This window comes from Schistocerca serialis, chromosome 12 (assembly GCF_023864345.2).
Source record: "Schistocerca serialis cubense isolate TAMUIC-IGC-003099 chromosome 12, iqSchSeri2.2, whole genome shotgun sequence".
NCBI lineage: Eukaryota > Metazoa > Arthropoda > Insecta > Orthoptera > Acrididae > Schistocerca > Schistocerca serialis.
The window spans coordinates 169,555,189-169,571,054 of record NC_064649.1 but is presented as its reverse complement, the minus strand read 5'-3'; the positions used below and the strand labels follow the sequence as shown (position 1 = coordinate 169,571,054).

The window sequence follows — 15,866 nt, the reverse complement described above, 5'->3', positions numbered from 1 at the left end:
GCGGCTGGACAGTGTTGCGTGAGCTCCAGTACTCAGTATCCGTCCGCGCTCAGCCTGTAACAGAGCTGCCGGTCGTACATTGCCCCCTTTTTTTCCGGTTGGTTGGTTTGTTTGGGAAAGGAGACCAGACAGCGAGGTCATCGGTCTCATCGGATTAGGGAAGGACGGGGAAGGAAGTCGGCCGTGCCCTTTGAAGGGAACCATCCCGGCATTTGCCCAGAGTGATTTAGGGAAATCACGGAAACCCTAAATCGGGATGGCCGGACGCGGGATTGAACCGTCGTCCTCCCGAATGAGAGTCCAGTGTCTAACCACTGCGCCACCTCGCTCGGTTTCTTTTTTTTTTTTGTTTTTCCCTTGTGAACTTCGTATCACGCGAGTGCACCGGTACACACGCCTCGCACGCGTTTTCCAACGGAGGAGCCGGCCCCTGGAGCTGCCTCCATACTTCCCTGTCAACTGCCTCCCGTGAGACTCACAGGTAAGTGACGACGAATGTTTTAGCTGTCGCTGCATTTAGAACAACACTGAACTTTGCGTTGCACCTATTGTCGTAGCCTTGACGTGTTTTTACACGTGCAGTGTAACACTAACTGTTCAGTGTGTATTAGTGATATTCTTATAATGCACGTTGCACTTTGGTGTGCATCTTCACACAGCATTCGTGCTCAGTTCCTTCGTTGATAGCGTTCATTTACAAAACAGTCAAATTTGCAGGTTTCCTGCAGAAAGACTTGTATTCTTTTGTAAATAGTTGATCACTTACGAGCTAATATTTACAATTAATGGTCACTCCTTTGGTCAAGTCCAGTGAACTGCTTTAACCTCCGCCGGGACCAGCCGCACAGTCCATAACTGTAGTAGAGTCCTCCCTCGGGCATGGGTGTGTGTGTGTTCGTCCTTAGGATAATTTAGGTTAGGTAGTGTGTAAGCTTAGGGACTGATGACCTTAGCAGTAGTGTGCAAAAATGTGTGTGAAATCTTATGGGACTCAACTGCTTTATGAATTGACTCTACTTTCACTAGTGAACCTAAAAATAAAGATACATATTCTTTCAAACTTTCTCCTCATTAGGAAAACTATAGATTTCGCAGCACTCGTTGCATTCATTGCTTACTGCATGAAGATCATTTTCTGCTACCACGTAGCATATCCTACTACTTAACGAGTACGCAGGTAATGCTGAAGCTTTTCGCTGGTGCTTTTCGCTGGTGCTTTTCGCTGGTGCTTTTCGCTGGTGCTTTTCGCTGGTGCTTTTCGCTGGTGCTTTTCGCTGGTGCTTTTCGCTGGTGCTTTTCGCTGGTGCTTTTCGCTGGTGCTTTTCGCTGGTGCTTTTCGCTGGTGCTTTTCGCTGGTGCTTTTCGCTGGTGCTTTTCGCTGGTGCTTTTCGCTGGTGCTTTTCGCTGGTGCTTTTCGCTGGTGCTTTTCGCTGGTGCTTTTCGCTGGTGCTTTTCGCTGGTGCTTTTCGCTGGTGCTTTTCGCTGGTGCTTTTCGCTGGTGCTTTTCGCTGGTGCTTTTCGCTGGTGCTTTTCGCTGGTGCTTTTCGCTGGTGCTTTTCGCTGGTGCTTTTCGCTGGTGCTTTTCGCTGGTGCTTTTCGCTGGTGCTTTTCGCTGGTGCTTTTCGCTGGTGCTTTTCGCTGGTGCTTTTCGCTGGTGCTTTTCGCTGGTGCTTTTCGCTGGTGCTTTTCGCTGGTGCTTTTCGCTGGTGCTTTTCGCTGGTGCTTTTCGCTGGTGCTTTTCGCTGGTGCTTTTCGCTGGTGCTTTTCGCTGGTGCTTTTCGCTGGTGCTTTTCGCTGGTGCTTTTCGCTGGTGCTTTTCGCTGGTGCTTTTCGCTGGTGCTTTTCGCTGGTGCTTTTCGCTGGTGCTTTTCGCTGGTGCTTTTCGCTGGTGCTTTTCGCTGGTGCTTTTCGCTGGTGCTTTTCGCTGGTGCTTTTCGCTGGTGCTTTTCGCTGGTGCTTTTCGCTGGTGCTTTTCGCTGGTGCTTTTCGCTGGTGCTTTTCGCTGGTGCTTTTCGCTGGTGCTTTTCGCTGGTGCTTTTCGCTGGTGCTTTTCGCTGGTGCTTTTCGCTGGTGCTTTTCGCTGGTGCTTTTCGCTGGTGCTTTTCGCTGGTGCTTTTCGCTGGTGCTTTTCGCTGGTGCTTTTCGCTGGTGCTTTTCGCTGGTGCTTTTCGCTGGTGCTTTTCGCTGGTGCTTTTCGCTGGTGCTTTTCGCTGGTGCTTTTCGCTGGTGCTTTTCGCTGGTGCTTTTCGCTGGTGCTTTTCGCTGGTGCTTTTCGCTGGTGCTTTTCGCTGGTGCTTTTCGCTGGTGCTTTTCGCTGGTGCTTTTCGCTGGTGCTTTTCGCTGGTGCTTTTCGCTGGTGCTTTTCGCTGGTGCTTTTCGCTGGTGCTTTTCGCTGGTGCTTTTCGCTGGTGCTTTTCGCTGGTGCTTTTCGCTGGTGCTTTTCGCTGGTGCTTTTCGCTGGTGCTTTTCGCTGGTGCTTTTCGCTGGTGCTTTTCGCTGGTGCTTTTCGCTGGTGCTTTTCGCTGGTGCTTTTCGCTGGTGCTTTTCGCTGGTGCTTTTCGCTGGTGCTTTTCGCTGGTGCTTTTCGCTGGTGCTTTTCGCTGGTGCTTTTCGCTGGTGCTTTTCGCTGGTGCTTTTCGCTGGTGCTTTTCGCTGGTGCTTTTCGCTGGTGCTTTTCGCTGGTGCTTTTCGCTGGTGCTTTTCGCTGGTGCTTTTCGCTGGTGCTTTTCGCTGGTGCTTTTCGCTGGTGCTTTTCGCTGGTGCTTTTCGCTGGTGCTTTTCGCTGGTGCTTTTCGCTGGTGCTTTTCGCTGGTGCTTTTCGCTGGTGCTTTTCGCTGGTGCTTTTCGCTGGTGCTTTTCGCTGGTGCTTTTCGCTGGTGCTTTTCGCTGGTGCTTTTCGCTGGTGCTTTTCGCTGGTGCTTTTCGCTGGTGCTTTTCGCTGGTGCTTTTCGCTGGTGCTTTTCGCTGGTGCTTTTCGCTGGTGCTTTTCGCTGGTGCTTTTCGCTGGTGCTTTTCGCTGGTGCTTTTCGCTGGTGCTTTTCGCTGGTGCTTTTCGCTGGTGCTTTTCGCTGGTGCTTTTCGCTGGTGCTTTTCGCTGGTGCTTTTCGCTGGTGCTTTTCGCTGGTGCTTTTCGCTGGTGCTTTTCGCTGGTGCTTTTCGCTGGTGCTTTTCGCTGGTGCTTTTCGCTGGTGCTTTTCGCTGGTGCTTTTCGCTGGTGCTTTTCGCTGGTGCTTTTCGCTGGTGCTTTTCGCTGGTGCTTTTCGCTGGTGCTTTTCGCTGGTGCTTTTCGCTGGTGCTTTTCGCTGGTGCTTTTCGCTGGTGCTTTTCGCTGGTGCTTTTCGCTGGTGCTTTTCGCTGGTGCTTTTCGCTGGTGCTTTTCGCTGGTGCTTTTCGCTGGTGCTTTTCGCTGGTGCTTTTCGCTGGTGCTTTTCGCTGGTGCTTTTCGCTGGTGCTTTTCGCTGGTGCTTTTCGCTGGTGCTTTTCGCTGGTGCTTTTCGCTGGTGCTTTTCGCTGGTGCTTTTCGCTGGTGCTTTTCGCTGGTGCTTTTCGCTGGTGCTTTTCGCTGGTGCTTTTCGCTGGTGCTTTTCGCTGGTGCTTTTCGCTGGTGCTTTTCGCTGGTGCTTTTCGCTGGTGCTTTTCGCTGGTGCTTTTCGCTGGTGCTTTTCGCTGGTGCTTTTCGCTGGTGCTTTTCGCTGGTGCTTTTCGCTGGTGCTTTTCGCTGGTGCTTTTCGCTGGTGCTTTTCGCTGGTGCTTTTCGCTGGTGCTTTTCGCTGGTGCTTTTCGCTGGTGCTTTTCGCTGGTGCTTTTCGCTGGTGCTTTTCGCTGGTGCTTTTCGCTGGTGCTTTTCGCTGGTGCTTTTCGCTGGTGCTTTTCGCTGGTGCTTTTCGCTGGTGCTTTTCGCTGGTGCTTTTCGCTGGTGCTTTTCGCTGGTGCTTTTCGCTGGTGCTTTTCGCTGGTGCTTTTCGCTGGTGCTTTTCGCTGGTGCTTTTCGCTGGTGCTTTTCGCTGGTGCTTTTCGCTGGTGCTTTTCGCTGGTGCTTTTCGCTGGTGCTTTTCGCTGGTGCTTTTCGCTGGTGCTTTTCGCTGGTGCTTTTCGCTGGTGCTTTTCGCTGGTGCTTTTCGCTGGTGCTTTTCGCTGGTGCTTTTCGCTGGTGCTTTTCGCTGGTGCTTTTCGCTGGTGCTTTTCGCTGGTGCTTTTCGCTGGTGCTTTTCGCTGGTGCTTTTCGCTGGTGCTTTTCGCTGGTGCTTTTCGCTGGTGCTTTTCGCTGGTGCTTTTCGCTGGTGCTTTTCGCTGGTGCTTTTCGCTGGTGCTTTTCGCTGGTGCTTTTCGCTGGTGCTTTTCGCTGGTGCTTTTCGCTGGTGCTTTTCGCTGGTGCTTTTCGCTGGTGCTTTTCGCTGGTGCTTTTCGCTGGTGCTTTTCGCTGGTGCTTTTCGCTGGTGCTTTTCGCTGGTGCTTGCCAAAATTTTTATATTTGAGGGCAGACTGGATAAGAATAGGTCTCCCTCTTCGCTTCATGTACTCTGCAATCGTTCTCTGTATAAAAAAAATGGGGTAACATGTGTCTATTTTTCGCATAAATGGAATTACCCTCATTTCACTGGGATAGCTTCGGTAATGTTTGTTATCGACAGGTTGCATAAACATAGCTCATCATGCTGTTGTTGTGGTCTTCAGTCCTGAGACTGGTTTGATGCAGCTCTCCATGCTACTCTATCCTGTGCAAGCATCATCTCCCAGTACCTACTGCAGCCTACATCCTTCTGAATCTGCTTAGTGTATTCATCTCTTGGTCTCCCTCTAAGATTTTTACCCTCCACGCTGCCCTCCAATGCTAAATTTGTGATCCCTAGATGCCTCAAAACATGTCCTACCAACTGATCCCTTCTTCTAGTCAAGTTGTGCCACAAACTTCTCTTCTCCTCAATCCTATTCAATACCTCCTCATTAGTTACGTGATATACCCACCATATCTTCAGCATTCTTCTGTAGCACCACATTACGAAAGCTTCTATTCTCTTCTTGTCCAAACTGGTTATCGTCCATGTTTCACTTCCATACATGGCTACACTCCATACAAATACTTTCAGAAAAGACTTCCTGACACTTAAATCTATACTCGATGTTAACAAATTTCTCTGCTTCAGAAACGCTTTCCTTGCCATTGCCAGTTTAGATTTTCTATCCTCTCTACTGCGACCGTCATCAGTTATTTTGCTCCCTAAATAGCAAAACTGCATTACTACTTTAAGTGTCTCATTTCCTAATCTAAGTCCCTCAGCATCACCTGACTTAATTCGACTACATTCCATTATCCTCGTTTTGCTTTTGTTGATGTTCATCTTATACCCTCCTTTCAAGACACTATCCATTCAGTTCAACTGCTCTTCCAAGTCCTTCGCTGTCTCTCACAGAATTACAATGTCATCGGCGAACCTCGAGGTTTTTATTTATTCTCCATGAATTTTAATACCTACTCCGAATTTTTCTTTTGTTTCCTTTACTGCTTGCTCAATATACAGATTGAATAACATCGGGGAGAGGCTACAACCCTGTCTCACTCCTTTCCCAACCACTGATTCCCTTTCATGGCCCTCGACTCTTAAAACTGCCATCTGGTTTCTGTACAAATTGTAAATAGCCTTTCGCTCCCTGTATTTTACCCCTGCCACCTTCAAAATTTGAAATAGAGAAAGCTTTTGACAACGTTAACTGGAAGACTCTAAGAAAAGGCAGACCTACGTTTCTAGCATTTGTAGACTTAATCTTTCTTCTGAGATAAGTCGTAAAGTTAGTATTGCCTCACGTGTTCCAACATTTCTACGGAATGCAAACTGATCTTCCCCGATGTCCGCTTCTACCAGTTTTTCCATTCGTCTGTAAAGAATTCGCGTTAGTATTTTGCAGCTGTGACTTATTAAACTGATAGTTCGGTAATTTTCACATCTGTCAACTCCTGCTTTCTTTGGGATTGGAATTATTATATTCTTCTTGAAGTCTGTGGGTATTTCGCCTGTCTCGTACATTTTGCTCACCAGATGGTAGAGTTTTGTCAGGAATGGCTCTCCCAAGGCCATCAGTAGTTCTAATGGAATGTTGTCTACTCCCGGGGCCTTGTTTCGACTCAGGTCTTTCAGTGCTGTCAAACTCTTCACGCATTATATCTCCCATTTCATCTTCATCTAAATCCTCTTCCATTTCCATAATACTGTCATCAAGTACATCGCCCTTGTATAAACCCTCTATATACTCCTTCCACCTTTCTGCCTTCCGTTCTTTACTTAGAACTGGGTTGCCATCTGAGCTCTTGATATTCATACAAGTGGTTCTCTTCTCTCCAAAGATCTCTTTAATTTTCCTGTAGGCAGTATCTATCTTACCCCTAGTGAGACAAGCCTCTACATCCTTACATTTGTCCTCTAGCCATCCCTGCTTAGCCATTTTGCACTTCCTGTCGATGTCATTTTTGAGACGTTTGTATTCATTTTTGCCTGCTTCATTTACTGCATTTTTATATTTTCTTTCATCAATTAAATTCAATATTTCTGTTAGCCAAGGATTTCTATTAGCCCTCGCCTTTTTACCTACTTGATCGTCTGCTGCCTTCACTACTTCATCCCTCAGAGCTACCCATTCTTCTTCTACTGTATGTCTTTCCCCCATTCCTGTCAATTGTTCCCTTATGCTTTCCCTGAAACTCTGTACAACCTCTGGTTCTTTCAGTTTATCCAGGTCCCATCTCCTTAAATTCCCGCCTTTTTGCAGTTTCTTCAGTTTCAATCTGCAGTTCATAACCAATATATTGTGGTCAGAATCCACATCTGCCCCTGGAAATGTCTTAAGATTTAAAACCTGGTTCCTAAATCTGTCTTACCATTATATAATCTATCTGACACCTTTTAGTATCTCCAGGATTCTTCCATGTATACAACCTTCTTTTATGATTCCTGAACCAAGTGTTAGCTATGATTAAGTTATGCTCTGTGCAAAATTGTACCAGATGGCTTCCTCTTTCATTTCTTTCCGCCAATCCATATTCACCTACTACGTCCCCCCTGCGGGTCCGGGGATTAGAATAGGCCCACGGTATTCCTGCCTGTCGTAAGAGGCGACTAAAAGGAGTCCATCCCCCTCACGGGGGTAGTTAGCGCCTGCGTCCGGAGACGGACGGTTCCACGACCTATAATCGTGGTCTTTTTGGTTTTCACTTCTCGTTTCTTCCTTCCTTTTGTTGGTTCCTTTCCTTGCTCTTCTCGACCTCACTGTCTTCCTTACTCATTCCCTTGACTTCTCCTTGCCTTCTCATTGCCTTTTTCTCCTTTCCTTCTCATTGCCTTTTTCTCCTTTCCTTCTCATTGCCTTTTTCTCCTTTCCTTCTCATTGCCTTTTTCTCCTTTCCTTCTCATTGCCTTTTTCTCCTTGCCCTCTCATTGCCTTTTTTTCCTTGCCTTCTCCTTGCCTTTTTTTCCTTGCCTTCTCCTTGCCTTTTTCTCCTTGCCTTTTTCTCCTTGCCTTTTTCTCCTTGCCTTTTTCTCCTTGCCTTTTTCTCCTTGCCTTTTTCTCCTTGCCTTTTTCTCCTTGCCTTTTTCTCCTTGCCTTTTTCTCCTTGCCTTTTTCTCCTTGCCTTTTTCTCCTTGCCTTTTTCTCCTTGCCTTTTTCTCCTTGCCTTTTTCTCCTTGCCTTTTTCTCCTTGCCTTTTTCTCCTTGCCTTTTTCTCCTTGCCTTTTTCTCCTTGCCTTTTTCTCCTTGCCTTTTTCTCCTTGCCTTTTTCTCCTTGCCTTTTTCTCCTTGCCTTTTTCTCCTTGCCTTTTTCTCCTTGCCTTTTTCTCCTTGCCTTTTTCTCCTTGCCTTTTTCTCCTTGCCTTTTTCTCCTTGCCTTTTTCTCCTTGCCTTTTTCTCCTTGCCTTTTTCTCCTTGCCTTTTTCTCCTTGCCTTTTTCTCCTTGCCTTTTTCTCCTTGCCTTTTTCTCCTTGCCTTTTTCTCCTTGCCTTTTTCTCCTTGCCTTTTTCTCCTTGCCTTTTTCTCCTTGCCTTCTTCTCCTTGCCTTCTCTGGTCTCCGCCTCGGCGTTTGAGACAGTCTGTCCTCTTTCTCCCTCTCTCTCTTTTTCATCTTCTTCCTTCCTCCCTGTGCGTGCCTGAAGGCCGACCCACGCGTTCGCACGCGTAGCCGGTGACGGGGTAACGCGTAATTCCCCGCCCTGGGTAGACATGTAAGGCACGCGCGTACCCCCTGGTAAAGGCCAGGCCCGGGGAGGGGTGATTGCCTGAGCTGATACCTTCTGACCATGCCGATTGGTCCCTCCGTCTGTTTCTCGGGAGGTGTGACCTGAGGTGTAAACATTCACCTAAGGCGGGAGTGCCCTCTGAGAGGGTCCCCACAAGGAAGGAGCGCGCCATCGGAGACGCTGGCAATCATGGGGGATTCCTCCGCAATGGATTCTACTCCATCTCTTTCGACTTCGACTCAAAAACGGAAACGTGACCAGCCAACAGTGACAAAAGTACTACCGCCTGCCCCACAGTTCCTCGTAGTTTCTCGATCTGAGGACGGAAAGGATTTTTCCTCTGTCAACCCTTTCGTCATTCAGAAGGGCGTAGATGCCATAGCCGGATCTGTCAAATCTTGTACCAGGTTGCGAAACGGCACCTTATTACTAGAAACTGAGAGTGCCTTTCAGGCACAAAAACTGCTTCGGGCCACCCTCCTGTACACGTTCCCTGTCCGGGTGGAGGCCCACCGAACTTTGAACTCGTCTCGTGGTGTAGTGTATACTAGCTCCCTCGACGGATTGACTGATGAGGAGCTTCAATCATTCCTCGCTGAGCAGGGCGTGACGGCTGTCCATAGGGTCATGAAAAAGGTCAACAATGACCTTGTACCGACCCGGACAATTTTCTTGACCTTCGATAGTGTTAAGCTGCCATCGCGCATCAAGGCGGGCTACGAGGTTATTTCTGTTCGCCCCTATGTCCCGACACCTACGCGCTGCTACCAGTGTCAGCGTTTCAATCACACTAGACAGTCTTGTTCCAATGCGGCTAAATGTGTCACTTGTGGCAGGGATGCCCATGAGGGTGACTGTCCACCTCCGTCTCCTCGTTGTGTGAACTGTCAGGGTGACCATGCCGCATCCTCCCGCGACTGTCCTGTCTATAAGGAAGAACGCTGTATCCAAGAAATTCGGGTCAAAGAGAAAGTGTCCACCTCGGCTGCTCGCAAGCTATTTGCTAGTAGGAAGCCCACGCTGCTCCCAGCGGGGAAATACAGTACTGTCCTCGCCTCTCCTCGGACTACCCGGGAGGTAGCAACCCAGACATGCGATCTGACCTTCAGCACCACGGTCGTCCGTTCGCGCGGTCGACGTCTCCTCTTCCTCCCATCACCCCACAGACACGAGCACCTTCCTCAGCTTCTGCTAAGACGAAGCCATCGAAGTCAGATGCACGGGCCTTCAAGAAGGAACCATCCCGTGCAGACTTCCTCCGTACCTCGACCTCCCAGCCTTCGACCGGTACTTCCACTACACGTCCTTCCAAAAAGGCGCATAGGAAGCACAGTTCTCCTTCTCCGCCACGGCGCATTCCTTCTCCTGCGCCACCCAGCGGTTGCCGCCCCAGGCCGTCATCTGTTTCGCCTGGCCGCACCGCTGGTAGCCGTACATCTGGCCGTTCACTGGCGGAGGCAGCTCCCCCTCCCGGCCATACTCCCGAGATGGCCGATGACCCTATAGACCACATGGACGATGACTGTCCGCCTACTGATAGCGGCGGCAGTGCTCGCTCGAAGCCAGGCCCTAAGCGGCCTTCGAGGTGATCACTTCTCTCATCTTCCTTTTCTTACGATGGCACTTATTCACTGGAATATTCGCAGCATTCGCTCCAACCGAGAGGACTTGAAGTTGCTGCTCCGCTTGCACCGTCCGCTCGTCGTAGCCCTCCAGGAAACGAAGCTACGCCCATGCGATCAAATTGCCTTGGCACACTACACCTCTGTGCGTTTTGACCTACCCCCTGTGGTAGGTATCCCAGCTCATGGAGGGGTTATGTTGCTGGTCCGGGATGATATTTACTACGATCCCATCACGTTGCACACCGGCCTGCAGGCAGTTGCCATCCGCATTACTCTCCCCACTTTTACGTTTTCCTTTTGTACTGTTTACACTCCGTCATCTGCCGTTACCAGGGCAGACGTGATGCAACTTATTGCTCAGCTACCTACACCATTTTTGTTAACTGGAGACTTCAATGCCCACCATCCCCTTTGGGGCTCTCCAGCATCCTGCCCGAGGGGCTCCTTGTTAGCAGACCTTTTCAACCAGCTCGATCTTGTCTGCCTCAATACTGGCGCCCCTACCTTTCTTTCGGACACATCTCACACCTATTCCCATTTAGACCTCTCTATATGTACTCCCCAACTTGCACGCCGGTTTGAGTGGTATGCACTTTCTGATACATATTCGAGCGACCACTTCCTGTGTGTTATCCATCTCCTGCAGCATACCCCCTCTCCGTGCTTCTCTAATTGGACCATCTCCAAGGCAGACTGGGGGCTCTTCTCTTCCAGGGCGACCTTTCAGGATCAAACCTTTACAAGTTGCGATCGTCAGGTCGCACACCTCACGGAAGTCATTCGCGCTGCTGCTGAATATTCCATCCCTCACCCTCCTTTTTCTCCACGTCGCGTACCGGTCACCTGGTGGACCGCGGCATGTAGAGACGCTTTACGTGCTCGTCGACGTGCTTTACGCACATTTAAACGCCACCCTACAGTGGCGAATTGTATCAATTATAAACGATTACGTGCTCAGTGTCGTCGTATTATCAAAGAAAGCAAGAAAGCCAGCTGGGCTGCTTTCACAAGCACCTTCAACAGTTTTACTCCTTCTTCTGTTGTCTGGGGTAGCCTGCGCCGGCTATCTGGCACTAAGGTCCACTCACCAGTTTCTCCCCCCAGGGGATCCACAACTCTTTTGTGGATACGTGCGTAGCGAGCACGGGGCCCCGAGCTAATGTGGCCTTCCTTCCTTTCCGGGCTGCATACCTTCCCTTTCCGCATCCTTCCCCATCCCCTGTCTTCACCCCCCCCCCCCCCCCTCACCTCTTGCTCTTTCCTTCACTTTCTCCCCCTCTGGGAGTATGGTTTGCGCCTACGTCCGGAGACGGACGCTTGTAAATGTACCGCATTCTTCTTCTTCCTTGCTTGTATGTCTTCTTCCTTCCTTTGTCCATCTCCTTTCCTTACCTCTTCTCTTTACCCTTTTCTCCGCTGCGGCGTTTGAGACCCCCTCTTCTTTCCTTTCCCTTTCTCTTTCTTCCTCCCTGTGCGTGTCTGAAGGCCGACCCACGCACTTCCATGCGTAGCCGGTGACGGGGTAACGCGTAATTCCCCGCCCCGGGTAGACAGGTAGGACACGTACGTACCCCCTGGTAAAGGCCAGGCCCAGGGAGGGGTGATTACCCGAGCTGATACCTTCCGAAAGTGCCGATTGGTCCCTCCGTCCGTATGTCGGGAGGTGTGACCTGAGGTGTGAACAATCACCTAAGGCGGGTGTGCCCTCGGTGAGGGCCCCCACAAGGGAGGAGCGCGCCATCGGAGACGCCGGTAATCATGGGGGATTCTTCCGCAATGGTTTCCTCACCTTCCACTATGTCTGCTCACAAACGTAAGTTCTCTGAGTCTCAGCCACAGACGGTTCTTCCATCGTTGCCACAGTTCCTTGTTTCTCGGTCTGACGAAGGTCACGACTTTTCCACGGTCAACCCTTTCATTATTCAGAAAGGTGTCGACGCAATTGCGGGTCCTGTAAAGTCTTGTTCCAGATTACGGAATGGTACCCTGTTGTTAGAAACACACAGTGCCCTCCAGGCTCAAAAATTGCTGCGTACTTCTCTGCTCCACACCTTCCCTGTCCGGGTGGAACCGCACCGTACCTTAAATTCCTCGCGTGGAGTCGTTTATACACGCTCCCTCGATGGATTGTCTGACGAAGAAATTCAGCACTACCTGTCTGACCAGGGCGTCACCGCTGTTCATCGGGTTATGAAAAGGGTTGACTCGAACATCATTCCAACCCGCACTGTCTTCTTGACTTTTGACAAAGTTCAACTCCCATCAAAAATCAAAGCAGGCTATGAGATAATTTCCGTTCGCCCTTATGTCCCAAACCCTACGCGTTGCTATCGATGTCAGCGGTTTAATCACACCAGCCAGTCCTGTTCCAATCCGGCCAAATGTGTTACGTGTGGCAGGGATGCCCATGAGGGTGCTTGTCCACCTCCATCCCCTCGCTGCATCAACTGTATGGGTGACCACGCTGCTTCCTCTCGAGATTGCCCTGTTTTTAAGGACGAAAAGCTGATCCAGGAAATAAGAGTGAAGGAAAAGGTGTCGACCTTTGCTGCTCGAAAGTTACTCGCCAGTCGACAGCCCACCGTGCCTCAGAAAGGAAAATACAGCGCTGTCCTTGCTTCTTCTCGGCCAACAAAGGAGGCGGCCACGCAGACTTGCGACCTCACATTTAGTACCACGGTCGTCAGATCGGCCAGCGCAAAGATCGCCCGTTCAACCTCACCTCTTTCGCCTGCCCACTCTATGGCTCACCCTTCGTCGGGTTCTGCTAAATCTCGAGCCCAAAAGTCAGACGCCAAGTCTACAAAAAAAGAGCATTCTCGTGAAGAGTTTTTACGTACTGCAACTTCACAACCATCGGTTCCTCCTTCATCTAAACATACCTCCAAGAAGGCTACGAAGAAACACAGTCCTCTCCTTCTCCGCCAAGGCGTGTCCCATCTACAGTACCACCTGGCGGAAATCGCCCTCGGCCATCTTCTGTGTCGCCGAGGCGCACTGTTGGTGGCCGGTCAACTGGCCGATCGTTGGTGGCAGGAGCTGCTCCTGACCAACCTATGGATCAGGATCTTCTGCCTTCGACTGAATGCCATTCCATGCTGTCGGTCGCAAGCTCTGAGCAGTCGTTGAGTTGACAGCACCCTTGGTGCCGTTCCTCCATTTTCTGTTCACCCTATGTCCATTATCCACTGGAATATCCGCGGCATTCGCGCCAATCGGGAGGAATTGTCGATCCTCTTACGATCCTACTCGCCGGTCATCTTCTGTCTTCAGGAAACAAAGCTGCGTCCCCATGACCGCTTTGTTCTCCCTCATTTTCAGTCCGTCCGATATGACCTCCCCTCAGTTGAAGGCACTCCAGCCCATGGAGGACTCATGATTCTGCTCCATGATACTCTCCATTATCACCCAATCCCCTTAAACACTTCCTTCCAAGCTGTCGCCGTCCGTCTTTCCCTTTCTGGATACACGTTCTCTCTTTGTACGGTATACATTCCATCGTCTACACCAATGGCACGAGCTGATCTCCTTCATCTTCTTGATCAGCTTCCACCCCCCTATTTGCTGGTTGGGGACTTCAATGCCCACCACCCGCTTTGGGGATCTCCACATCCTTGTCCACGTGGCTCACTATTGCTAGACGTCTTCCACCAAGTGGATCTAGTCTGCCTCAACACTGGGGTCCCTACATTTTTGTCTGCCTCCACGGCAAATTTATCCCATTTGGACCTTGCGGTCGGTACTGTTCCGCTAGCTCGGCGCTTCGAATGGTTCGCCCTTGATGATACACACTCGAGTGACCACTTTCCATGTGTTCTTCGACTGCAGCCTCAACTGCCATATATGCGCTCGCGACGCTGGAAGTTTGCCCAAGCCGATTGGACACTTTTTTCGTCTCTAGCGACATTCGATGACCGTCGCTTTCCCAGCGTCGACGATGAGGTCACACATTTTACCGACGTTATTCTCACAGCTGCGGAACGTTCAATACCACGCACCTCCGAATTGCCCCGGCGCCCTCCAGTTCCTTGGTGGAACGAGGCCTGCCGTGACGCAATACGTGAGCGGCGACGTGCTCTTCGCATTTTCCGTCACCATCCAACTTTGGCCAACTGTATCCGATATAAGCAGCTCCGTGCGCGATGCCGTCGCGTCATCCGCGATAGCAAGAAGGCAAGCTGGAAATTCTTTACTAGCTCATTTAACAACTTCACTCCCTCCTCGGAAGTTTGGAGTCGGCTTCGACGGTTCTCAGGAGCGCCTAGTTTCTCCCCGGTCTCTGGGCTCACTGTCGCGCATGATACCTTAGTGGACCCCGTCGCAATTTCTAACTCATTGGGTCAGCACTTTGCTGAGATTTCGAGCTCTTCACATTACCCGCCGGCGTTTCTCCCGAAGAAACGTGCAGCGGAAGTGCGACATCTTGCTTTCTCCTCTCAAAATCGCGAAAGCTACAATACTCTTTTCTCCATGCGCGAACTCCAACATGCACTCTCTTCTTCTCGCTCCTCCGCCCCAGGACCGGATGGTATCCATGTCCAAATGTTGCTGCATTTATCAACCCATAGCCTGCGTTACCTCCTTCGCCTTTATAATCGAATTTGGACCGACAGTACCTTTCCCAGGCGATGGCGGGAAGCTATTGTCGTTCCCGTTCCGAAACCTGGAAAGGACAAACATCTCCCCTCTAGCTATCGCCCCATTTCTCTCACGAGTAGTGTCTGTAAGGTTTTGGAGCGTATGGTGAATTACCGTTTAGCTTGGTGGCTGGAGTCCCGCAGTCTTTTAACACCTGCCCAATGCGGATTCCGAAAGCATCGTTCTGCTGTTGACCATCTTGTTGCTCTCTCCACTTATATCATGAACAATTTTCTCCGGAAACGCCAAACGGTAGCAATATTTTTTGATCTGGAGAGAGCGTACGATACCTGTTGGAGGACAGGCATCCTCCGTACACTGTTCTCTTGGGGCTTTAGAGGCCGGCTGCCCCTTTTTCTTCGCGAATTTATGGCAGAGCGCACATTTAGGGTGCGGGTGAACACTACTCTCTCCCGTACTTTCTCCCAAGAAAACGGGGTACCCCAGGGCTCCGTGCTGAGTGTTGTACTGTTTGCCATCGCCATTAATCCAATTATGGATTGTCTCCTTCCTGATGTCTCGGGCTCCCTCTTTGTGGACGATTTTGCGATCTACTACAGCTCTCAACGGACCAGCCTTCTTGAAAGACGTCTTCAAGGATGTCTCGATCGCCTCCACTCGTGGAGCATCGAAACCGGCTTCCGTTTCTCACCCAGTAAGACCGTTTGTGTTAATTTTTGGCGACGTAAGGAGTTTCTTCCGCCCTCCTTACATCTAGGCCCTGTCAACCTTCCGTTTTCCGACGTCGCTAAATTCTTGGGTCTTATGTTTGACAGAAAACTGTGCTGGTCCTCCCACGTTTCCTATCTTTCGGCTCGCTGTCTGCGTTCCCTTAACACCCTCCGTGTCCTGAATGGTACCTCTTGGGGAGCGGACCGAGTGGTCCTTCTCCGCCTCTATCGCGCCTTAGTGCGCTCGAAATTGGATTATGGAAGCATAGTCTACTCCTCTGCTCGGCCGTCTATTCTTCGGCGACTCGACTCTATCCACCACCGTGGATTACGTTTAGTGTCTGGAGCTTTTTACACCAGCCCTGTGGAAAGCCTTTATGCTGAGACTGCTGAACCTCCGCTGTCCAATCGGCGGGCAGTCCTTCTGAGTCGTTATGCTAGCCATCTGTCTTCCATGCCTGCTAATCCAGCCCATAACCTTTTTTTCGACGCCTCCTTTGATGTCTGGTATTCAGGCCGCTCCTCCTCCCTACTACCCCCGGGAGTCCGCTTCCGTCAACTGCTCCATTCTCTTTCCTTCCGCTTTCCTAAAACCTTCTTGACAACTTGGGGTACAGCACCGCCTTGGCACCGTCCCCGGATCGACTTGCTCAGAGACCTATGTCAATTTCCCAAGGATGGTACCCCTCCACTTGTTTACCGTCGGGCAT

The 15,866-nt window shown here is 50.4% G+C and overlaps 1 protein-coding gene across 1 annotated transcript in view; it reads right to left on the bottom strand.

Annotated features, from left to right (window-relative positions):
• The window catches only part of LOC126428029 (protein piccolo-like), a 50,559-nt gene that overhangs the window by 14,167 nt on the left and 20,526 nt on the right, over positions 1-15,866 (bottom strand). Inside the window, exon 3 of the mRNA XM_050089908.1 lies at positions 1,174-4,482. Coding sequence (XP_049945865.1) covers positions 1,174-4,482 — 3,309 coding nt within the window. The remainder of the gene's footprint in view (positions 1-1,173; positions 4,483-15,866) is intronic.